The sequence below is a fragment of the Pseudophryne corroboree genome, chromosome 1 (genome assembly GCF_028390025.1).
Source record: "Pseudophryne corroboree isolate aPseCor3 chromosome 1, aPseCor3.hap2, whole genome shotgun sequence".
NCBI lineage: Eukaryota > Metazoa > Chordata > Amphibia > Anura > Myobatrachidae > Pseudophryne > Pseudophryne corroboree.
The window spans coordinates 1,068,706,098-1,068,731,879 of NC_086444.1; the positions used below are offsets into that span (position 1 = coordinate 1,068,706,098).

The 25,782-nt window shown below is 43.6% G+C and overlaps 1 protein-coding gene across 1 annotated transcript in view; it reads right to left on the reverse strand.

Moving 5' to 3' along the window:
• Window positions 1-25,194, reverse strand: part of NIPAL1 (NIPA like domain containing 1) — a 50,402-nt gene extending 25,208 nt beyond the window's left edge. Inside the window, exon 1 of the mRNA XM_063920971.1 lies at window positions 25,048-25,194. Coding sequence (XP_063777041.1) covers window positions 25,048-25,102 — 55 coding nt within the window. The 5' untranslated portion in view covers window positions 25,103-25,194. The remainder of the gene's footprint in view (window positions 1-25,047) is intronic.
• Between the last annotated feature and the right edge of the window lie 588 nt (window positions 25,195-25,782).

Consider the following 25,782-nt stretch of genomic DNA (forward strand, 5'->3'; position numbering starts at 1 on the left):
CTATCTAGTTGTAGAAATACAGATAATTTATTGCAATAAGATATATTTTTTTTCCACCGTAATGAATGTACCAAAACAATGTTACCTAGATGGGTGGGGATCAGGGATACCATCCCGATTGGCGAACAAATACAGTTTTGCTTTACTAATGAGAAGTCAAGTCTGTCCACAGCCTCTGATTTAAATCGGTATCCGGACTCCAGGTCGACAATAAAAAGGTCGACACACCTTAGGTCGACGTCAATTGGTCGACACACCTTAGGTCGACATGGACAAACGGTCGACAGGAACAAGGTCGACATGGAAAAAGGTCGACATCAGTTTTTCACAATTTTTTTCTTTTTTGGAACCTTTTCATACTTAACGATCCACGTGGACTACGATTGGAACGGTAATCTGTGCCGAGCGAAGCGAAGGCACCATGCCCGAAGCATGGCGAGCGAAGCGAGCCATGCGAAGAAAATGATACGAGGAAAATGACACCAAAAAAACATAAAAAACTCATGTCGACCTTTTTCCATGTCGACCTTGTTCCTGTCAACCTTTTGTCCATGTCGACCCTTTGTCCATGTCGACCTAAGGTGTGTCGACCAATTGGCGTCGACCTAAGGTGTGTCGACCTTTTTGTTGTCGACCTGGAGTCCCAGACCCATTTAAATCTTTATTTCTATAAGGATGCCTTTGTCTCCAATTTACTTGTATGGACTGCTGGCTGCATAAAGAAAAGCAATGCAGCCAAGAAAAAAGTGAGTACCTTATAATTAGGCAAAGCTGCAGCTGCAGTTATGGACGGGCTAGATTGTCATATGCTTTATCAAGTTGTGACACAGAGCTTTCACCACGTAGTCACTCCTTTGTGGACTTTGTTTTCACCTGATATTTTATTATCTTCAAAGTAAATGGGAAATGACAAGTCTGTGCCAGGGACTACCCTCACAGGCGTTACACTGAGCATGATAAGACACTATTACTACAGTTTAACAGCTGTACCCACAAGGACGGGGACACCTCCTAAAATCATTTATTTATTCTTTGCAGTTTTCACGGCTCTTATTTCCTGTATGGCGACATTTTTTTAGGAAGTGTCAATATTCAACTGAGGGAGAGAAGTAGAAGGGGATACACTTGCACAGCCTGCATGACAGAAGAGGAGTGTTGCATAGGCCCACGGGACCCAGCGGGGAACCAGTGGATCCAGAAGTGGATCCAGAGAATTGAGAGAGACCAGCAGAAATTATTATATTTGATTAATCTTACAGAATGCTACCGAATTATTATTTAAAAAATTTTATTTAAAAAAAAATTTCAGTTGAAAGTAGTTTTCCTTTAGATATAGTTGGACTTCACAATTTATTTTACTAGAACAGAATACATAGTTTTCAGGTTACAGCAGGCTGTTGATACAGCCAAAGAGTATGGGGGCAGAACTGCCAAATAGCCATGAATAACACTGGGGTCTATTTACTAAGCCTTGGAGAGAGATAAAGTACCAGCCAACCAGCTCCTGGCATTTTTCAAACACAGCATGTAACATGACAGTTAGGAGCTGATTGGCTGGTACTTTATATCCATCCACTTTATGTCTGTCCAAGGCTTAGTACTAGTGATGAGCGGGATCGGTTTCTCGGAAAGCGAACCCCCCCGAACTTCACCCTTTTTACACGGGTCCGAGGCATACTCGGATTCTCCCGTATGGCTCGGTTAACCCGAGCGCGCCCGAACGTCATCATCCCGCTGTTGGATTCTCGCGAGATTCGGATTCTATATAAGCAGCCGCGCGTCGCCACCATTTTCACTCGTGCATTGGAAATATTAGGGAGAGGACGTGGCTGGCGTCCTCTCCGTTTATTGTTGATGCAAATATTGTGTTATATCTTAATTGTGGGGACTGGGGAGCAGCTGTATAATAATATAGGAGGAGTACAGTGCAGAGTTTTGCTGATCAGTGACCACCAGTTTTATCCGTTCTCTGCCTGAAAAAACGCTCCTTATCCGTGCTCAGTGTGCTGCATATATCTGTGCTCACACTGCTTAATTGTGGGGACTGGGGAGCAGCTGTATTATATGGTTCCAGACCGGTATGAATGGCCGACCATGTTATGGTCGACAGTCATTAGGTCGACCACTATTGGTCGACATTGACATGGTCGACATGGACACATGGTCGACACATGAAAATGGTCGACACATGAAAGGTCGACACATGAAAAGGTCGACATGAGTTTTTTAACTTTTTTTGGTGTCGTTTTTTGCGTAAAGTGACTGGGAACCCCAATTAGTGCACCGCGTCCCCTCGCATGGCTCGCTTCGCTCGCCATGCTTCGGGCATGGTGCCTTCGCTCCGCTAGCGCTTTGCTCTGCACAGATTACCGTTCCAATCGTACTCCACGTGGATCGCAAAGTATGGAAAAGTTCCCCAAAAGAAAAAAAAGTTAAAAAACTCATGTCGACCTTTTCATGTGTCGACCATTTTCATGTGTCGGCCATGTGTCCATGTCGACCAATAGTGGTCGACCTAATGACTGTGGACCATAACATGGTAGACCATGTGAACGGATACCGTATTATATAGCAGGAGTACAGTGCAGAGTTTTGCTGACAGTGACCACCAGTATACGTTGTCTGCCTAAAAACCCTCCATATCTGTGCTCAGTGTGTTGCTTTATTGTGGGGACTGGGGACCACCAGTATAATATTATATAGGAGGAGTACAGTGCAGAGTTTTGCTGACCAGTGACCACCAGTATACGTTGTCTGCCTGAAAAACACTCCATATCTGTGCTGCATTGTAGACAGTATATAGTAGGAGTACAGTGCATCATTTTGCTGACCACCAGTATATAATATGTAGGAGTACGGTACAGAAGGCCACTGCTGTACCTACCTCTGTGTCGTCAAGTATACTATCCATCCATACCTGTGGTGCATTTCAGTTTTGCACAGTTTGCTGACCACCAGTATATAATATGTAGGAGTACGGTACAGAAGGCCACTACTGTACCTACCTCTGTGTCGTCAAGTATACTATCCATCCATACCTGTGGTGCATTTCAGTTTTGCACAGTTTGCTGACCACCAGTATATAATATATAGCAGTACGGTACAGTAGGCCACAGCTGTACCTACCTCTGTGTCGTCAAGTATACTATCCATCCATACCTGTGGTGCATTTCAGTTTTGCACAGTTTGCTGGCCACCAGTATATAATATATAGCAGTACGGTACAGTAGGCCACTGCTGTACCTACCTCTGTGTCGTCAAGTATACCATCCATACCTGTTGTGCATTTCAGTTTTGCACAGTTTGCTGACCACCAGTATATAATATATAGCAATACGGTACAGTAGGCCACTGCTGTACCTACCTCTGTGTCGTCAAGTATACTATCCATCCATACCTGTGGTGCATTTCAGTTTTGCACAGTTTTCTGACCACCAGTATATAATATATAGCAGTACGGTACAGTAGGCCACTGCTGTACCTACCTCTGTGTCGTCAAGTATACTATCCATCCATACCTGTGGTGCATTTCAGTTGTGCGCAGTATATATAGTAGTAGGCCATTGCTATTGATACTGGCATATAATTCCACACATTAAAAAATGGAGAACAAAAACGTGGAGGTTAAAATAGGGAAAGATCAAGATCCACTTCCACCTCGTGCTGAAGCTGCTGCCACTAGTCATGGCCGAGACGATGAAATACCATCAACGTCGTCTGCCAAGGCCGATGCCCAATGTCATAGTAGAGAGCATGTAAAATCCAAAAAATAAAAGTTCAGTAAAATGACCCAAAAATCAAAATTGAAAGCGTCTGATGAGAAGCGTAAACTTGCCAATATGCCATTTACGACACGGAGTGGCAAGGAACGGCTGAGGCCCTGGCCTATGTTCATGGCTAGTGGTTCAGATTCACATGAGGATGGAAGCACTCATCCTCTCGCTAGAAAAATGAAAAGACTTAAGCTGGCAAAAGCACAGCAAAGAACTGTGCGTTCTTCTAAATCACAAATCTCCAAGGAGAGTCCAATTGTGTCGGTTGCGATGCCTGACCTTCCCAACACTGGACGGGAAGAGCTTGCGCCTTCCACCATTTGCACGCCCCCTGCAAGTGCTGGAAGGAGCACCCGCAGTCCAGTTCCTGATAGTCAAATTGAAGATGTCACTGCTGAAGTACACCAGGATGAGGATATGGGTGTTGCTGGTGCTGGGGAGGAAATTGACAAGGAGGATTCTGATGGTGAGGTGGTTTGTTTAAGTTAGGCACCCGGGGAGACACCTGTTGTCCGTGGGACGAATATGGCCATTGACATGCCTGGTCAAAATACAAAAAAAATCAGCTCTTCGGTGTGGAATTATTTCAACACAAATGCGGACAACAGGTGTCAAGCCGTGTGTTGCCTTTGTCAAGCTGTAATAAGTAGGGGTAAGGACGTTAACCACCTAGGAACATCCTCCCTTATACGTCACCTGGACCGCATTCATCAGAAGTCAGTGACAAGTTCAAAAACTTTGGGTGACAGCGGAAGGAGTCCACTGACAACTAAATCCCTTCCTCTTGTAACCAAGCTCCTGCAAACCACACCACCAACTCCCTCAGTGTCAATTTCCTCCTTACACAGGAAAGCCAATAGTCCTGCAGGCCATGTCACTGGCAAGTCTGACGAGTCCTGTCCTGCCTGGGATTCCTCCGATGCATCCTTGAGTGTAACGCCTACTGCTGCTGGCGCTGCTGTTGTTGCTGCTGGGAGTCGATCGTCATCCCAGAGGGGAAGTCGGAAGACCACTTGTACTACTTCCAGTAAGCAATTGACTGTCCAACAGTCCTTTGCAAGGAAGATGAAATATCACAGCAGTCATCCTGCTGCAAAGCGGATAACTCAGGCCTTGGCAGCCTGGGCGGTGAGAAACGTGGTTCCGGTATCCACCGTTAATTCAGAGGCAACTAGAGACTTGATTGAGGTACTGTGTCCCCGGTACCAAATACCATCTAGGTTCCATTTCTCTAGGCAGGCGATACCGAAAATGTACACAGACCTCAGAAAAAGAGTCACCAGTGTCCTAAAAAATGCAGTTGTACCCAATGTCCACTTAACCACGGACATGTGGACAAGTGGAGCAGGGCAGACTCAGGACTATATGACTGTGACAGCCCACTGGGTAGATGTATTGCCTCCCGCAGCAAGAACAGCAGCGGCGACACCAGTAGCAGCATCTCGCAAACGCCAACTCGTTCCTAGGCAGGCTACGCTTTGTATCACCGCTTTCCATAAGAGGCACACAGCTGACAACCTCTTACGGAAACTGAGGAACATCATCGCAGAATGGCTTACCCCAATTGGACTCTCCTGGGGATTTGTGACATCGGACAACGCCACCAATATTGTGCGTGCATTACATCTGGGAAAATTCCAGCACGTCCCATGTTTTGCACATACATTGAATTTGGTGGTGCAGAATTATTTAAAAAACGACAGGGGCGTGCAAGAGATGCTGTCGGTGGCCCGAAGAATTGCGGGCCACTTTCGGCATTCAGTCACCGCGTGCCGAAGACTGGAGCACCACCAAACATTCCTGAACCTGCCCTGCCATCATCTGAAGCAAGAGGTGGTAACGAGGTGGAATTCAACCCTCTATATGCTTCAGAGGATGGAGGAGCAGCAAAAGGCCATTCAAGCCTATACATCTGCCCACTATATAGGCAAAGGAGGGGGAATGCACCTGAATCAAGCGCAGTGGAGAATGATTTCAACGTTGTGCAGGGTTCTGCAACCCTTTGAACTTGCCACACGTGAAGTCAGTTCAGACACTGCCAGCCTGAGTCAGGTCATTCCCCTCATCAGGCTTTTGCAGAAGAAGCTGGAGACATTGAAGGAGGAGCTAAAACAGAGCGATTCCGCTAGGCATGTGGGACTTGTGGATGGAGCCCTTAATTCGCTTAACCAGGATTCACGGGTGGTCAATCTGTTGAAATCAGAGCACTACATTTTGGCCACCGTGCTCGATCCTAGATTTAAAACCTACGTTGTATCTCTCTTTCTGGCAGACACAAGTCTGCAGAGGTTCAAAGACCTGCTGGTGAGAAAATTGTAAAGTCAAGTGGAATGTGACCCGTCAACATCTCCTCCTTCACATTCTGCCGCAACTGGGGGTGCGAGGAAAAGGCTAAGAATTCCGAGCCTACCCGCTGGCGGTGATGCAGGGCAGTCTGGAGCGAGTGCTGAAATCTGGTCCGGACTGAAGGACCTGCCAACGATTACTGACATGTCGTCTACTATCACTGCATATGATTTTCTCACCATTGAAAGAATGGTGGAGGATTATATGTGTGACCGCATCCAAGTAGGCACGTCAGACAGTCCGTACGTACGTATACTGGCAGGAAAAAGAGGCAATTTGGAGGCCCTTGCACAAACTGGCTTTATTCTACCTAAGTTGCCCCCCCTCCAGTGTGTACTCCGAAAGAGTGTTTAGTGCAGCCGCTCACCTTGTCAGCAATCGGCGTACGAGGTTACTTCCAGAAAATGTGGAGAAGATGATGTTCATCAAAATGAATTATAATCAATTCCTCCGTGGAGACATTCACCAGCAGCAATTGCCTCCAGAAAGTACACAGGGACCTGAGATGGTGGATTCCAGTGGGGACGAATTAATAATCTGTGAGGAGGGGGATGTACACAGTGAAAGGGGTGAGGAATCGGAGGATGATGATGAGGTGGACATCTTGCCTCTGTAGAGCCAGTTTGTGCAAGAAGAGATTGATTGCTTCTTTTTTTGGTGGGGGCCCAAACCAACCAGTCATTTCAGTCACAGTCGTGTGGCAGACCCTGTCGCTGAAATGATGGGTTCGTTAAAGTGTGCATGTCCTGTTTATACAACATAAGGGTGGGTGGGAGGGCCCAAGGACAATTCCATCTTGCACCTCTTTTTTCTTTCATTTTTCTTTGCATCATGTGCTGTTTGGGGACAATTTTTTTGAAGTGCCATCCTGCCTGACACTGCAGTGCCACTCCTAGATGGGCCAGGTCTTTGTGTCGGCCACTTGGGTCGCTTAGCTTAGTCACACAGCGACCTTGGTGCGCCTCTTTTTTTCTTTGCATCATGTGCTGTTTGGGGACTATTTTTTTGAAGTGCCATCCTGCCTGACACTGCAGTGCCACTCCTAGATGGGCCAGGTGTTTGTGTCGGCCACTTGTGTCACTTAGCTTAGCCATCCAGCGACCTCGGTGCAAATTTTAGGACTAAAAATAATATTGTGAGGTGTGAGGTGTTCAGAATAGACTGAAAATGAGTGTAAATTATGGTTATTGAGGTTAATAATACTATGGGATCAAAATGACCCCCAAATTCTATGATTTAAGCTGTTTTTGAAGTTTTTTTGTAAAAAAACACCCGAATCCAAAACACACCCGAATCCGACAAAAAATTTTCAGGGAGGTTTTGCCAAAACGCGTCCGAATCCAAAACCAAAACACAATACCCGAAAAATTTCCGGTGCACATCACTACTTAGTACATAGTGGTCAAAATGTGTACAGTATCAGCGGGATGTAATGGAGTCAGAGATGGCCAGATCATGCCTTGCAAGTGATTGCCCCAGTGCTGCAAATATGGCAGTACGGCGTACCGGTAAGAAATTCCCAGCCTTTATGCCGTACTGCCAGGCCGTCCACCATACCTGCAGTCCGCTGCTGTGTGAGGGGAGGAGAGTGCCTCTCCTGCCCCTCAATGCTCTGTGATGTGTCCGGCGGCAGCAGCGGGGTGAACCTCAATAAGGCACTGGTTTGTTAGACAATCAGAGCTTGCCGACCAGCAGCCGCGGCTCCTTAATGGCTGCTGTGATTAGCTAACAAACCGGCGCCGCCACAGACCGGACTTCACGAGTATTGAGGGGTAGGAGAGGCACGCGCTGTGCTCTCCTCCCCTCACACAGCAGAAGCAGAGGCAGCAGTGAGCAGCAGGGGAGGGAGGGCACTCGGGGGCAATGTGCACCTGGCACTCTGGGGCAATGTGCATCTGGCACTCTGGGGCAACGTGCATCTGGCACTCTAGGGGCATATATAGCACTACTGGGGGCATTTGTGCATCTGGCACCGTGGGGCATTTGTGCATCTGGCACCGTGGGGCATTTGTGCATCTGGCACCGTGGGGTCATATCAGGCACAATGGGGTCATATCAGGCACGGTGGGGGCATATCAGGCACGGTGGGGGCGTATCTGGCACTGTGGGGGCGTATGTGTATCTGGCACTATTGGGGTCATATGTGTATCTGGTCCCCCCATATGTGTATCACACCCCCATTTTTCAATGGGCACGCCCCATGTGGCATTTGGCCACACCCATTTTTTGGGCGCGCACGCACACAGTACCTGTAAGACATTTTTTTTTACTTTCACCACTGGATTGCCCCTTTTAAAAAAACGCCCGATATCATCCAGCATCCTGTACCTCTGCGCTTATACATCCTGCGGAGTTTGAGCGTGGCAACTTTAATGTGCATGAACCCAGAGATCAATGTATACTGCAATATATATATATATATATATATATATATATATATATAATGTAGAATAACGAGGCGGCACTCAGAGACTTGCAAAAAAATCAAACGTGTATTTTGTGATTTTAAAAAATGAAGTATAAAAAAGCGCCTGGTAGTGTTGGTGACTCACTCCTCGTGAAAAAGATTTGTGATAATAAAACAGATAAATTATAATAAACTTAGCTGCGGGTATTTCTGGTAGATGACTCTTATAGACAGCACATGTAAAGGAGAGATAAAATAAACATAGTGTGTACTGTTTTCAAATTTCCACAGATGTTTTTCAGAATAAACAATTTATAGGAACTGTGCAGGTTCCAATTTTAAAAGGAGAAACTATGTTTAGTTAAAAACAATAGTTTAATGAACACACTCCTGCCAGAACATGCAGGTCACATATATAAATAAAACAGTACACAAAATAAAAGGACATATATAGCAGCTGATTCAAAAATAGAAAGTGCAGGTATTAATCGTACAATATAAAAGAATATAATAGGCTTATCTGTCCACAGGTATGGGTATTGGATTAAAATTCATCCATGAATGCAGGTATCAAACGTACAGAAAGTAAGATAAAAACATGGCTTATCTGTCCACGGATAGGAAGTCAGAAAGGGGTGGGCATCCAGTCCCTGTCCCAACGCGTTTCGTCCTGAAATGAGGACTTCTTCAAGGGGATGACATGTTATGGGAGTCCTGGGGTTTTTATCCTAAGGAATGGGGTCACATGTGAGGAAGTGATCTCACTTCCTGTGAGTTCCTCCGGTTTTTTTAGTGGAGTAAAATGATTCAAAACTAATCTCTTTTATAGTCTGGAGATGGCGAGGATATCTTAGTTAGAGCATAATGAGTTTGTTATAGATATAACAAATGTTTTTAGACTGGAGTTTAACCGAGTGTGGAACGCAAATACGTCACTTCCGGTTCGCGCTGTGGAACGCATCGCGTCACTTCCGTTATCGGTGATGCTCAGTTCAGTTCATAGTATGCTGGGGAGACGGCGCAATGATTAGTAAAGATGCCAAACAAGTTCATTGTCAGTTCATTGTTCAGTAATCTGGTTTCAAATATCGTTGTAACGCGACGTCACTTCCGGCCTGATAAGCAGAAAACGGATATTTCATTTCCGCCGACGTCACATCCTGTTGTTGGAACGCACGGCCATCTTTGATGGATGGATTTCATCTGTAAATGTTGGAACGCAAATATTCATAGACGCTTAAATATATATATATAAAATATTTATGAAATATTCATTTGGTGAGGAATAATCCTTATTAATAGTTCATTTAAAAATAGTGATAATAAATTAATTAATATGGAATAATTGTTGATTTAAAATTAGTGGTAATAAAGTGCCATATAAGTGATAAAGGAAAATAGCCGGGGGGAGGGGGGGGGGGGGGGTTGGGAAAATTGGGGGAGTGGCTAGAAGGTGAGGATGAATTTAAAGAAAAGGAGCAATTTCGAATCCCTCGTTAAATCCTTGGGGTGACATAGTATTCAGCTCGAAGATCCAAAACATCTCTCTTTGTGACAATTTATTCAAGATGTCTCCGCCCCTTTCACCCAAGGTCACATTTTCAATACCTTTAAAGGTGAGGTTATCGGGGTTGGAGTTGTGCATTTCTTCAAAATGTCTATAAATCACGTGCGTTGAAACTTTATTTTTTATGTTTCTTACATGTTCTTGGATGCGTATTTTCAAACATCTTTTAGTTTTTCCGACATATCTCTGACCGCACGTGCATTCCAATAAATAGATCACCATAGTGGAATTGCAATTGATGAACGATTTAATAGTATATTCTTTTGTGTTGTCACTGTTGAAGAAAGTTTTTCTGTTTCTGTGGACTAATTTGCAGATTATGCATTTGCCGCATTTGTAACTTCCATGGCATTTCAATGTCGACACTGGTTTTGTTGTTTTCAGAAGACTTGGTGCTAGAATTTCCTTCAAGTTAGTAGTTTTCCTATATACAATATGTGGTTGAGAGGGAAGAATGTCTTTGAGGATAGGATCCATCATAAGGATGTTCCAATGTTTGCTCAATGATTGTTTAATGGCTGTTTCATGACAACTGTATGTTGTGACAAAAGGGATGGATGGCCGTTGAAGCACCTGATTATTTTTAGTTTGAGAATTCTGTATTGAATTTTTCTTAGTTTTTTCCAGGGCTTTTGAGATGATTTCTTCTGGATATTCCCTTTCAGCAAATCTCTTGGCATACAGCTGTAGTTGGTGGTCCTCATCTTCCCTCTGGCTGCAGTTTCTTTTAATCCGATAAAATTGTGAATATGGAATGTTTTGTTTCCAATTTTTTTGGTGACAGCTTTTGAAGTGTAGGTAGCTATTCGTGTCAACCTTTTTTATGAAGTTACACGTGATGATTTTAGTTTCTTTTGATGATAATATTAGATCCAGGAATTCGATTTTCTCTTTGTTATGCTTTTCTGTAAATTTCAGATTAAATTGGTTAGCTGATATCTTCTGAAAAAAGTCCAGGAATGAGGAGTCTGTTCCTTCCCAGATGATCAGTATATCATCGATATACCTTTTGTAGATCACCAACTGGTCGACAAATGCATTTTTCGTGAAGATGTTCTCTTCTTCCCAGCTGCCCATTAAAAGGTTGGCAAAGCTGGGGGCAAAAATAGTCCCCATGGCTGTTCCACGTGTTTGTAGGTAAAAGGACTCTTTGAATTTAAAATAATTGTGACTCAGAATAAATCTGATAAAATCACAAATAGCTTTTTTGTGTGTCGTACTTAAACTAGTATCCCTGTCCAGGAATTTTTTGCAAGCAGTAATTCCAGTTTCGTGTACAATACATGTGTACAGACTTTCTACGTCAATCGTCACCCACAAGTAAGTATCTTTCCAGATGATATTTTTTGTAGTTTCCAGTACACTGTTGGTGTCCTTTAGATAGGAAGGTAATTCAATTACATATTTTTTCAAGAAGAGGTCAATGTATTCCGATAAATGTGAGGTTAGGGAGTCAATGCCCGCGATAATTGGTCTGCCCGGGGGATTTGTCATGTTTTTATGTATCTTGGGAAGATAATAAAAAATTGGAATAATTGGGGATGTTATCATCAAAAACTGGTACTCTTCTTTTTCCAGGACAGAGCAATGTAGATAATGTATCAACAAGATTCTCAAATCCTCAGTGTACTGTTGTGTGGGGTCTTGAAGTAATTGTTTATAGGAGTTGATGTCACTTAGAAGACGAATAGCTTCTTTCTCATACGCTGATCTGTCTAAAATGACCACTCCTCCTCCTTTATCGGCCTGCTTGATCACAATTTCAGGATTTGTCTTCAGGTTTTTCAGGGCTTGCTTCTCATGATTCTTCAAATTGTTCTGTTTTATAGGTGGAAGGTCTTGCTCACATAAGTCTTTCTTCACTAGATCTTGGAATATGGCAATATGGTGTCCTTTGGATTCTAGCGGATAATATTTTGATTTTCTTTTTAAGCCTGATTTTGATTCAGGGATAGGATTTTTGTCGTTTTCCTTTTTGGCAAAGTGTCTTTTCAGTGTGAGGTTTCTAGTAAATTTATTAAGGTCTATAAAAGTATTGAACTTGTTCATCTGGCTTGATGGTGCGAATTTCAGTCCTTTACTCAATAATGATTTTTCAGATTCATTAAGTTTGTGTTGCGAGAGGTTAAAAATTCCATTGGACGTATTTTCTAATTCTGTTGGTATTTTCTTTTCGCGTTTTGTCCGCCCGCTGCCTCGGGTGCCTCTTCTTCTACGAAGGTCCTTTTTATTGGTGAGGGTTTCTTGAACCGTTCTCGAAAGAATGTTTTCTTCTGTGACTCTAGGTTGGTGGTGTGTGGATCGGGGGATAAAAAATCCGAGTCACTGTTTGACTCTTGTCGCTGAAGGGCAGTGAATCTGTTGGCCATATTGAGTTTCTTATGTTGTGGTGTATAAGTTCTCTGTATTCCCAGATTTTGTCTTAATCTTGGTTGGCGTGGTGTGATTTTCCAGCCTCGCTGTCTCGGGTCTTGGTAAATCGGATTTTTTTCCGTTCTATTAGTGGTGAATCTACTCCAATTCTTAATTCTATTGTTGAGATAATCCTGTTTATCTCGTTGGAATTTTTTCTCCTTCCCTTTTATGACTTCTTCTTCGATTTTTTCGAGTTTCTTAGTGAGGGTCAGATCATTAGCCTTAAAAATTTCTTTATCTTTGTGGGGTAACAAGAGTGTTTCTTTAAGTAATAATTCCTCTTCCAATTTCTGGAGAGTCTTGGATTTTTCAGAAATAATCAATTTCATTAAATTAGTTGAACACTCGTGTAAGATTTTATCCCAACTGGATATGAATTCCTGGTCTTCAATCCCAAAAGTGGGGTTTTTTTGTATCCGGAGACCCCTTGGAACTCTATTAGCTGCGATATAGTGTTCTAGTCCTTTTATTTCCCACCAGCTTTTAATTTCTTTGGTCAATAATCTCTCTGTTTCCCAAAATAGTTCGTCTATGTCATCTGTTTGTTTGCCCGGCTGTTGGGCTGTAGGATTATCTTCATTAAAGATTTTTTGACACAGATTGTTTCTTTTGTCAAGGCCTCTGTGTTTTAACATGGCAAGGAAGGTCTAGGGAATAACCGGCAGCTAGACAGTAATAAATGATTTAAGTGAAAAAATAGAGAATAGCGCCTAGGTGTATTCAGTAAGACCCCTAAAGGCAAAGGGATATAATGACTAAATGGTCACACCTAACACTCCTCACATATACGTAAGTGGCAGCTTTAAAACAATATAAAGATAAACATTAAAAAATGAAGTATAAAAAAGCGCCTGGTAGTGTTGGTGACTCACTCCTCGTGAAAAAGATTTGTGATAATAAAACAGATAAATTATAATAAACTTAGCTGCGGGTATTTCTGGTAGATGACTCTTATAGACAGCACATGTAAAGGAGAGATAAAATAAACATAGTGTGTACTGTTTTCAAATTTCCACAGATGTTTTTCAGAATAAACAATTTATAGGAACTGTGCAGGTTCCAATTTTAAAAGGAGAAACTATGTTTAGTTAAAAACAATAGTTTAATGAACACACTCCTGCCAGAACATGCAGGTCACATATATAAATAAAACAGTACACAAAATAAAAGGACATATATAGCAGCTGATTCAAAAATAGAAAGTGCAGGTATTAATCGTACAATATAAAAGAATATAATAGGCTTATCTGTCCACAGGTATGGGTATTGGATTAAAATTCATCCATGAATGCAGGTATCAAACGTACAGAAAGTAAGATAAAAACATGGCTTATCTGTCCACGGATAGGAAGTCAGAAAGGGGTGGGCATCCAGTCCCTGTCCCAACGCGTTTCGTCCTGAAATGAGGACTTCTTCAAGGGGATGACATGTTATGGGAGTCCTGGGGTTTTTATCCTAAGGAATGGGGTCACATGTGAGGAAGTGATCTCACTTCCTGTGAGTTCCTCCGGTTTTTTTAGTGGAGTAAAATGATTCAAAACTAATCTCTTTTATAGTCTGGAGATGGCGAGGATATCTTAGTTAGAGCATAATGAGTTTGTTATAGATATAACAAATGTTTTTAGACTGGAGTTTAACCGAGTGTGGAACGCAAATACGTCACTTCCGGTTCGCGCTGTGGAACGCATCGCGTCACTTCCGTTATCGGTGATGCTCAGTTCAGTTCATAGTATGCTGGGGAGACGGCGCAATGATTAGTAAAGATGCCAAACAAGTTCATTGTCAGTTCATTGTTCAGTAATCTGGTTTCAAATATCGTTGTAACGCGACGTCACTTCCGGCCTGATAAGCAGAAAACGGATATTTCATTTCCGCCGACGTCACATCCTGTTGTTGGAACGCACGGCCATCTTTGATGGATGGATTTCATCTGTAAATGTTGGAACGCAAATATTCATAGACGCTTAAATATATATATATAAAATATTTATGAAATATTCATTTGGTGAGGAATAATCCTTATTAATAGTTCATTTAAAAATAGTGATAATAAATTAATTAATATGGAATAATTGTTGATTTAAAATTAGTGGTAATAAAGTGCCATATAAGTGATAAAGGAAAATAGCCGGGGGGAGGGGGGGGGGGGGGGTTGGGAAAATTGGGGGAGTGGCTAGAAGGTGAGGATGAATTTAAAGAAAAGGAGCAATTTCGAATCCCTCGTTAAATCCTTGGGGTGACATAGTATTCAGCTCGAAGATCCAAAACATCTCTCTTTGTGACAATTTATTCAAGATGTCTCCGCCCCTTTCACCCAAGGTCACATTTTCAATACCTTTAAAGGTGAGGTTATCGGGGTTGGAGTTGTGCATTTCTTCAAAATGTCTATAAATCACGTGCGTTGAAACTTTATTTTTTATGTTTCTTACATGTTCTTGGATGCGTATTTTCAAACATCTTTTAGTTTTTCCGACATATCTCTGACCGCACGTGCATTCCAATAAATAGATCACCATAGTGGAATTGCAATTGATGAACGATTGATGTATTTTGTGATGTCAACGTTTCGGGGACCACCTCCCAGTGTACAGATCAAACTTATATAGCAATGAACTTACCCCCCCTGCATGATTCCCCACGCTCGTTCTCCCCTGGCCACGCCACTCGGGCTTCCGTTCGGCGTCACCGCTCGCATCAGCGGCACCGGAAGTGACGTCGCGGCTCCCTCCTGTGTGGCCATGGAGACGCTGTAAACAAAACAAAGGATGTAAAAACACTCGTGTCTATTTGGAAGACTGCTACATCAAATAAGTTGCAGATAAAAGTGTACATAATCGTGCTACCAAAAACCAACAACATAGTTGTCAATACATAGAAAAAACATTTCTTTAAAATTACATTGTACAATTATACATGATGCTACCATTAATCATGAAAATACGTTATTCAGTGTAGCATATTGAATCAAATAGGCATAATCATATGCATATAAAATGTGTACAAGTACCCTATCAAATGACCAGACAGGCTGCGCCTCGTCACGAACAATCCAGGTGAGATGTCTATGGTCCATATAAACCTAAAAAACATTACACCACCTGGACTGCCTCTGTTTTTATACCCCTTTCGCGGCTACTCTACAACTATATCTAGAAATTGCCACAAAAGTAGTAGAACAGACCCTCTATGTCACAAAACATTCTCCCTGTTTATAAAAAATTGATGAGGCCTAGGCTATCATTCAGCCCACCCGGTTTAAGAGTATTGAGTCTATGTATCCACATAGACTCAAGTTGAAGGAGTTTTTTGCCCCTATTGCCGCCCCGAGGAGACTCAGGGACATGATCTATAATGCGGTGTTTGAATGTAGCCATACTGTGTCTATGTTCTACAAAATGTTTAGCTACTGGCTGTTCTCCATTACCAGATGCCAGTGCGTTCCTTATAGCGAGTCGGTGTTGGGCTATCCTCACCTTGAATTGACATTCGGTCTTTCCAATGTAATAGCGTCCGCATGGGCATATGATGGCATACACCACGAATTTAGAAGTGCAGGTGAGGGGCCATCTGATGTTAAATTTTTTCCCAGAAAATGGGTGCGAGATGCTATCGCCAGGAGACATATGTGTGCACGTAGTGCACCCAGTGCACTTAAAGCAGCCATTTCTCCGAGTCATGAAATGCCTGGGAGGGGGTGTCTTCAACCTAGCCATGTCGGTCTTCACTACCATGTCTCTGATGTTGCGGCCTCTGGTGTAACTGGGCATTAGTGGCCAATAGTGTCCACAGACCCCGATTTAAAAATATTCCGTGACATGAAGGTAATGCCCAGTTACACCAGAGGCCGCAACATCAGAGACATGGTAGTGAAGACCGACATGGCTAGGTTGAAGACACCCCCTCCCAGGCATTTCATGACTCGGAGAAATGGCTGCTTTAAGTGCACTGGGTGCACTACGTGCACACATATGTCTCCTGGCGATAGCATCTCGCACCCATTTTCTGGGAAAAAATTTAACATCAGATGGCCCCTCACCTGCACTTCTAAATTCGTGGTGTATGCCATCATATGCCCATGCGGACGCTATTACATTGGAAAGACCGAATGTCAATTCAAGGTGAGGATGGCCCAACACCGACTCGCTATAAGGAACGCACTGGCATCTGGTAATGGAGAACAGCCAGTAGCTAAACATTTTGTAGAACATAGACACAGTATGGCTACATTCAAACACCGCATTATAGATCATGTCCCTGAGTCTCCTCGGGAGGGCAATAGGGGCAAAAAACTCCTTCAACTTGAGTCTATGTGCATACATAGACTCAATACTCTTAAACCGGGTGGGCTGAATGATAGCCTAGGCCTCATCAATTTTTTATAAACAGGGAGAATGTTTTGTGACATAGAGGGTCTGTTCTACTACTTTTGTGGCAATTTCTAGATATGGTTGTAGAGTAGCCGCGAAAGGGGTATAAAAACAGAGGCAGTCCAGGTGGTGTAATGTTTTTTAGATTTATATGGACCATAGACATCTCACCTGGATTGTTCGTGACGAGGCGCAGCCTGTCTGGTCATTTGATAGGGTACTTGTACACATTTTATATGCATATGATTATACCTATTTGATTCAATATGCTACACTGAATAACGTATTTTCATGATTAATGGTAGCATCATGTATAATTGTACAATGTAATTTTAAGAAATGTTTTTTCTATGTATTGACAACTATGTTGTTGGTTTTTGGTAGCACGATTATGTACACTTTTATCTGCAACTTATTTGATGTAGCAGTCTTCCAAATAGACACGAGTGTTTTTACATCCTTTGTTTTGTTTACAGCGTCTCCATGGCCACACAGGAGGGAGCCGCGACGTCACTTCCGGTGCCGCTGATGCGAGCGGTGACGCCGAACGGAAGCCCGAGTGGCGTGGCCAGGGGAGAACGAGCGTGGGGAATCATGCAGGGGGGGTAAGTTCATTGCTATATAAGTTTGATCTGCACACTGTTGTAGTTATCCTGACGAAGGGGAGGTGGTCCCCGAAACGTTGACATCACAAAATACACGTTTGATTTTTTTGCAAGTCTCTGAGTGCCGCCTCGTTATTCTACATTGTGCATTGGGGTGACCCCCCGGAGGAAGGCACCGCAGCAAGTTGGTCCGAAGGGACGTCTGGAGTGCCGGAGCTAAGTGTTGGATATATATATATACATACACACACACACACACACACATACACTGTTGGGGGCGGAAGTACTGATGTCAAAATAATATATAGCGTCACAGATCAATTTCATTAGAAATTATTTTTTTACAATATGTCACAACTATTATATTTTGATAATATACTCACGGCTAACTTATATAGTTTTGTTGGGTAGTAGTATACACCTTTGTTCAACATAATTACAACTTGCAAATGACATCATTACATAGAGAAAACAAAGGGGGTAGGGCCCTGCTTAGACAATTTGTACAATCTAAATTTTGAAATGTTTACACACTCCTGGTTTAGACACTCCTGGTTTAGTTCTAATATAGTATTACTATCAGTATCTAATGTACAGTGTGTATATGTTTATACATCACCATTGATTGTGTAGTCTACAAGAAGAAAGCCACAATATATGGGGGATTGGGACCCTGGACTGCACACCCTAATAACTAATATAATGCTGATGCACGCTGTCATGCTGAGACTTGTAGTTCCACACAAAAAAAATATATATAATGCCGATGCACACGCCACATACCAAGCACTGCTAAACTGAATAATTATAATAAACTCTGCAACCTGACATACAGCAAAATAAGAAAGAAGCAAAAGCTATGTGTTAAAAAGTATTACATAAGTGAAAGGTTAAAAAAATTAGTATTAGTAAAAAAAAAATATGTTTTGAAAGTGTTTCTTAAAGAGCCAAATTAAGTGTTAAGACGTACCACCCCAACGCAGCCCAGCCACACCAATTCAGGAGGACTTCACAATAGAAATGTGAACAAGTAAGTGCCTTGCCACAAAAATAATAATAAACTAGACAAACAGCCGGTAATTGACAATTCTTATATCAATCTGAACCACCAGGGTGAGGTTACAGGTTTATTTGATAATTTTTCTCAATAAGAGGGAAATTATTATAGTCAATATGAATGGCACATACAAAATGGTCATTATAAAGTAGATTATATTAGTTGCTTGCACCAGTGGCGGAACTAGCGAGCGGTGGGCCCATGGGCGACAAAATGCTTTGGGCCCCCCCCCATCTAAGTCCACCGCCTCACCCCTGGAGAGGATCTGGTGAGGGGGACCTGCTCAGGGCCAGAGAAATGGATACCTAGCAACAGTGCCGTAATTAGTCATTTTAGTGCTGTGTGCAAGAAATGGCATCGGAGCCCCGCCCCTCTATGTAAAACAGGGGCAGTGCGCGCAGCAGGCGCGCGCAAAAACATAGGGGCGTGGCCACAAAATAATACCAATTCATATAACGGTGCACAGTAGTCTCCATTATTCAAATTACGCCGCACGGTAGTACCACTACACCAGGTAGAGACCCTTTTACACATTATGGCGGACAGCTAACCCTTTTTTACACATTACGGCAGACAGCGTCCCCCTTTTTACACATTACGGCAGACAGCGTACCCTTTTTACACATTACGACAGACAGCGTCCCTTTTTTACACATTACGACAGACAGCGTCTCTTTTTTACACATTACGACAGACAGCGTCCCCTTTTTTACACATTACGGCAGACAGCGTCCCTTTTTTACACATTACGGCAGACAGCGTCCCATTTATTACAAATTACGGCAGACAGCGTCCCATTTTTTGCATATTACGGCAGACAGCGTCCCATTTATTACACATTACGGCAGACAGCGTCCCATTTTTTACACATTACGGCAAACAGCGTCCCCTTTTTACACATTACGGCACACAGCGTCCCTTTTTTACACATTACAGCAGACAGCGTCCCATTTTTACACATTACGGCAGACAGCGTCCCATTTTTTGCACATTACGGCAGACAGCGTCCCATTTATTACACATTACGGCAAACAGCGTCCCATTTATTACACATTACGGCAGACAGCGTCCCATTTTTTGCATATTACGGCAGACAGCGTCCCATTTATTACACATTACGGCAGACAGCGTCCCATTTATTACACATTATGGCAGACAGCGTCCCCTTTTTACACATTACGGCACACAGCATCCCTTTTTTACACATTACAACAGACAGCGTCCCATTTTTACACATTACGGCAGACAGCGTCTCATTTTTTGCACATTACGGCAGACAGTGTCCCATTTATTACACAATACGGCAGACAGCGTCCCATTTATTGCATATTACGGCAGACAGCGTCCCATGTTTTGCACATTACGGCAAACAGGATAGATAGATAGATAGATAGATAGATAGATAGATAGATAGATAGATAGAATAGGTATACTTACCGTTTCCGCTGGCTCAGGCTCCTCGTGCAGCTTCTGTTCTGGCAGGGGAGAAGAAGGAGGAGGAGGGGTGGAGGAGGGAGCCGCAGCAGCGCTATGTCATTGGTAGAAGCGCTGCTGCTGCTGGACCTCTCCTTTACCATAGGCTGCCCTCCGCCGCTGTGAAAGCTGGGATGCGATGCGCATCCCAGCATTCACAGCGGCGGAGGGCAGTCTATGGTAAAGGAGAGGGCCAGCAGCAGCAGCGCTTCTACCAATGACACAGCGCTGCTGCGGCTCCCTCCTCCATCCCCCCTCCTCCTCCTCCCCCCCTGTAGTCGGTGCGCGCATCATCTCCTCGGCGGCAGCGGAACACAGCGGCAGCCAGGCGGCATGTAATGAGTCAGTTTGACTCATTACATGCCGTTCTGGCTGCGGGCCCCTTGACAGTCTCGGGCCCCAGTGCAAGGCACTGCCTGCACTGGCGCTAGTTCCGCCTCTGGCTTGCACTATAATACACTATTATATTATAGTATAGCACAATATAATCTGCCATAGAGAACAGTTAATGGGAGAATCCAGATTATACAGGCTGCAAGGAAACCCTCTTATAGAGAAGACCTGGCTGAAGTACTAGAATACCCCTTTCACATCGCAAAAATAACCCAGTATCGACCCGGCATATTGTAGGGTCGACACGGGTCAGTGTGCGATGTGAAAGGGGCCTTGGAGAATTTTCGGGACACCGGACCCGGTAATTCAACCCGGGTAATAAGAAGGGTTATTCCTGGGTTGAATACCGGGTCAGTGGAAGCGTAAACGGATTCTGACCCGTTTACCACATAGGGAGAGGCGGTGCGAAGATGGGCTCATCTCCCAGCGCCGCCTCTACCCCCGCTGCCGGCTCCGCCCCCCCACTGCTATGGCAACCGACCCGGCATATTGGCGGGTCGGGAAGCCAGCAGAGAGGCTCCAATGCCGGATCCCACCCGGGAAGGACCCGTTTCCAATTCCCGGGTGGGATACGGCATTGGAGATGTGAAAGGGGTATAGGTGTTACATGATATTTAGGGTCCGGGATGCAATGCAAGACAAGTAAAGATGATGGGGTCTATGTATTAAGATCACTCCGCAAATAATATATTCTACAGGGTTTTTTTTAAGCAATTTATAAAAAAACAAAAGGCACACTCGCCAGGAGCAGTAAAAGCAATCCTACTACTTGCTAGTCAGCTGTCAAGGAGCCACCTTATCAGCTGTTGCATGTGCACTGACACTGGATACCTGGACCCAGGCTTCCAACTCTATATTCCATATAATAAAATAATCATGATAATAAAGATAATAAACCTAAATATTTTGTGGGGTATTCTATTAGCCACGTTAATTTATCAGCCCAAAATAACGGGTTGATATCACGATTTTAGCCTGATGGTGAGTATCGGGCTATCCTATTAAAGCTTGTTTTTTGGGGCTGAAAAATGTGCCACTATTGGCAGATAACACGTGTGATCAGGGATAAACTCCAGGACCCATGTGCTATCGCAAATCCGCGGGATGCTTATCTGGGATTATGCTTCATATAATCCCCGATAAATGCCGACATTGGGGGATCAGGGTGCTGCCATCAGGGCTAATAGGATAGCCCCTGGCGAAAATATTAGCAACTGTAAATTGCCACTGCTAATAGTATATGCCCCTTAATTCTACAATATAAGGGAAAAATGCTTTATCTGAATAAAAATGTTTTTTTTCCTGTGGGCACCTCGACTATCACCATCCTGAGATGGCATTAGCAGGCAGAGAACAGCTGTTGTACACATTACATAGTGGAATGGCCCCAGTGAAGGCTATTGCTAGTCCCCACTTTCGTCTACCACCAACGGCCTCACCTAAAACACCCCCTTCCCCTATTGCGTTGGTTCCAACAAGTGTCCAGGCCATTTGGACAGTGCCTAAAATCAGGACAGGTGGGACAGGAGGGATGCAGAAAGGGGTGGGCCATATCTAAAGTAGAAGGTCTCTGTCACACACACAGGGCAGGGGAGAAAGGGTTGATTCTATTTCGGAGTGGGAGAAGGGACCTTCTGACGTATCTAGGGGAGGAGACACGTCACCAGGGGGATGAGCTACGGGCGAACAGGGTACCCGAAAAGTACCCTCGCGGGCTCGCTTCGCTCGCCATGCTTCGGGCTCAGTTACTCGCTCCGCTTTGCTCGCCACCTGATTACTAAAGGTAATAGTTGGTGGCGTGGATAGTAGAGGAACTATCCCGCTGGCCTTGCTCCTCCCCCTTGTGTTGTGACTCCTCCCCCAGACGGAAAAGGTCCCTTAGCCCACTTGATTCTAGCATCTACCGGGGAGAAAGGTCTCCAGATACATAATTAATAGTTTTTTCATACACGAGTTTTCAGAAGCGTAATACACTGAATGTTACCCTTCATTTCTGGTAAAACACAGAAAGTGGTACAATGCGTTTGGATAACACTGATGCTGCAAATTTCACTAAACCCCCAGAGAACACTGGGGGTAATTCAGAGTTGATCGCAGCAGCAAATTTGTTAGCAGTTGGGAAAACCCATGTGCACTGCAGGGGGGGCAGATATAACATTTGCAGAGAGAGTCAGATTTGGATGGGTGGTCTTCAGGTTGCCGACTGTCGGGATCACGGCGCACAGTATACTGGCGCCAGAATCCCGACAGCCGGCATACCGACAGTTTTTCTCCCTCGTGGGGGTCCACAACCCCCCTGGAGAGAGAATAAATAGCGTGGCGTGCGTAGCGTAGCGCGCCACCGTGCCCGCAGCGTGGCGAGTGCAGCGAGCCCGCAAGAGGCTCATTTGCGCTCGCCACACTGTCAGTATGCCGGAGGTCGGGCTTCCGGCGCCGGTATGCTGGTCGCCGGGAGCCCGGCCGCCGGCATACCATACCACACCCATTTTGTTTCTGTGCAGGGTAAATACTGGCTGATTTATTTTTACACTGCAATTTAGATTTCACTTTGAACACACCCCACCCAAATCTAACTCTCTGCACATGTTATATCTGCCCCACCTGCAGTGCACATGGGGGGTCATTCCGAGTTGTTCGCTCGCAAGGCGATTTTAGCAGAGTTACACACGCTAAGCCTCCGCCTACTGGGAGTGAATCTTAGCTTCTTAAAATTGCGAACGATGTATTCGCAATATTGCGATTACAAACTACTTAGCAGTTTCTGAGTAGCTTCAGACTTACTCGGCATCTGCGATCAGTTCAGTGCTTGTCGTTCCTGGTTTGACGTCACAAACACACCCAGCGTTCGCCCAGACACTTCCCCGTTTCTCCAGCCACTCCCGCGTTTTTTCCGGAAATGGCAGCGTTTTTATCCACACGCCCATAAAACGCCGTGTTTCCGCCCAGTAACACCCATTTCCTGATAATCACATTACGATCGCCGGAGCGAAGAAAAAGCCGTGAGTAAAAAAACTATCTTCATAGCAAAAATACTTGGCGCAGTCGCAGTGCGAACATTGCGCATGCGTACTAAGCAGAAAAACGCTGCGATGCGAAGAAAAATACCGAGCGAACGACTCGGAATGACCCCCATGGTTTTGGCCAACTGCTAACAAATTTGCTGCTGCGATCATCTTTGAATTACCCCCCACTGTACATACAGACAGTGTAAAAATAGGAGAGTAAGGGGATATTTATCAAATGTGGAGAAAAAGAAAATTGTGAGAGATCAAGTACAGTTTGACAGAAGCTGACTGGCTAATACTTTATCTCTCACAATTTTATCTCTCTCCGAGCTCTGATAAACACCCACCTTAATATTGTATATTTTATGTGTGTGATTTACAGTATATACATTAAATTGTTCAACTTTTTCTGAAAGTGAGGGAAACTACTCCATTCTAAGAGAAATATTCACTTTGTATCCACAAACAGAGGGGTATGTGTATTCCTACAGACTGACCATGTCTCCGCAAAAGTAAAAATTATTTGACATATATTTCCATATATTTATATATATTTGGCGTTACCTAATAAACATAAATAAACGTTGTCTATGACTTTATTGCCAATGTAAAGCTTTTCAAGGTACTGTACACCCAAGTGGTTTAGCAGAAGTTAATGTATTTCACGCATGGTAATTAGTTATATATTTTATCGTTTGGTTGACTATACTGTATTTGGTGTGATGGGAGATGTACAGGCATCACAATGATATTCGGAACAGTATGTTTTAAATGAACACACTCTTTTGTCACACCCTGCTACTAAACTTTGTACAGAGTTACTAAAATATTTCATGGAAATGTCAGATCACTGTGTTACCTGTACAATGCACACAGCTTGTGAATCACCTGTAACAATTCAGGACTGGGCAGTTCATCCTGCTCTGATGTCAAAAGTTTCTTCGTGCCTGTGCCCCACCCTCCCTGTCACTCTGTTCTTCCTACCTGAGTCACTCACTGCATGACCTCACCTGTCACCACACGCTACCTGTCACCTGTGCTAAACAAACACACAGATTTCTGCCCTCACAGAGCCACAGGTGGGCGCAAATCCACATATATGCTATACAGTACAAAGGGAAACAACCACAATATTCCATGTTACAGATGCACAAAATAATGACCCACAATCATCTAAAACATGTTATACAGTACTATGTAACATTGCCCCTGCCATCCTATGGGAGATCAGTGGCACGAATTCAATTCTCTCTATATAGTGAGGAAACTGCAACGTTCCATAGTAAGAACTACTGTAGAACATCAACACAATACTGTAATATACAGTATCATACTACGCAAACCATGCCCTAAACCTAAGCTCTGGAACGGCATTACTATGACAGGCTAACAGGTATCTCATCCACTACTTAGGTAACTCCTCACATTATATACACTCTACTACAAGTCTCAGATTAAAGTCAAGATTCTAAATATTATATTCAACTCTATTAGAGATGGGAGATATGTTTATATAATACAAGGCAACAGGTGATAATACCTTCCCCCCAGGTGAGCACAGTCTCCCACAGGTGACAGGAGTACACTAAATACCTCGTACTGACAGGGGGTCGGGGGATGAGAGGGCGATGTCACTGACCTGTGTTACACACTGTCCCCTCTGGCACTGCAATAACAGCTGGTGTCTGTGCCATCCTTCTCTCCAGGAACAGTCCCCTGAGCTCGCCCTCCAGAGTCCCCCACTCTCCTGGTAGTAGTCTGTTGTCAGCTCCAGGTCTCTCTGTGTTGTGGACCTGCCCCCTGCCTGCCTGCACTGCACTGTGCCTGGGACGAGGGCGACTCCCATTTAAAGATGCAGTAATTACACTTATGATCACGTTAATAGCACAGAGTCCTGTAGTTGTCTGCAAACTTTTATTTTATACTTTATTTTATATATTTTAAACTTTAATACAGATAGATATAAATATGTAGTATATCTTGAATTAGATAGGATAGATAGATAGATAGATAGATAGATAGATAGATAGATAGATAGATATTGTATAGTATATTTTGAAACTATATTGCATTTTTAATCATTTCTCTGTGAGACTAACCTTACTGCCAGTTTAAATATAATGCTGCTGCCGGTGGTATCGCCTAGCAACCTGCAGTATAATACTGTTGTGCTTGGAAATGGTGTATTTCACTCTGGCTGTTGTGTAACAAAGTACACCTGAATGGAAGTGGTTTACAGTCTGTTCCTATTTGTATATACTTCAAGAAAATAAAGCTGATTATCTATCTATCTATCTATCTATCTATCTATCTATCTATCTATCTATCTAATTCCAATTTACTGTACATTGGGGGTAATTCAGACGGGTGTAGT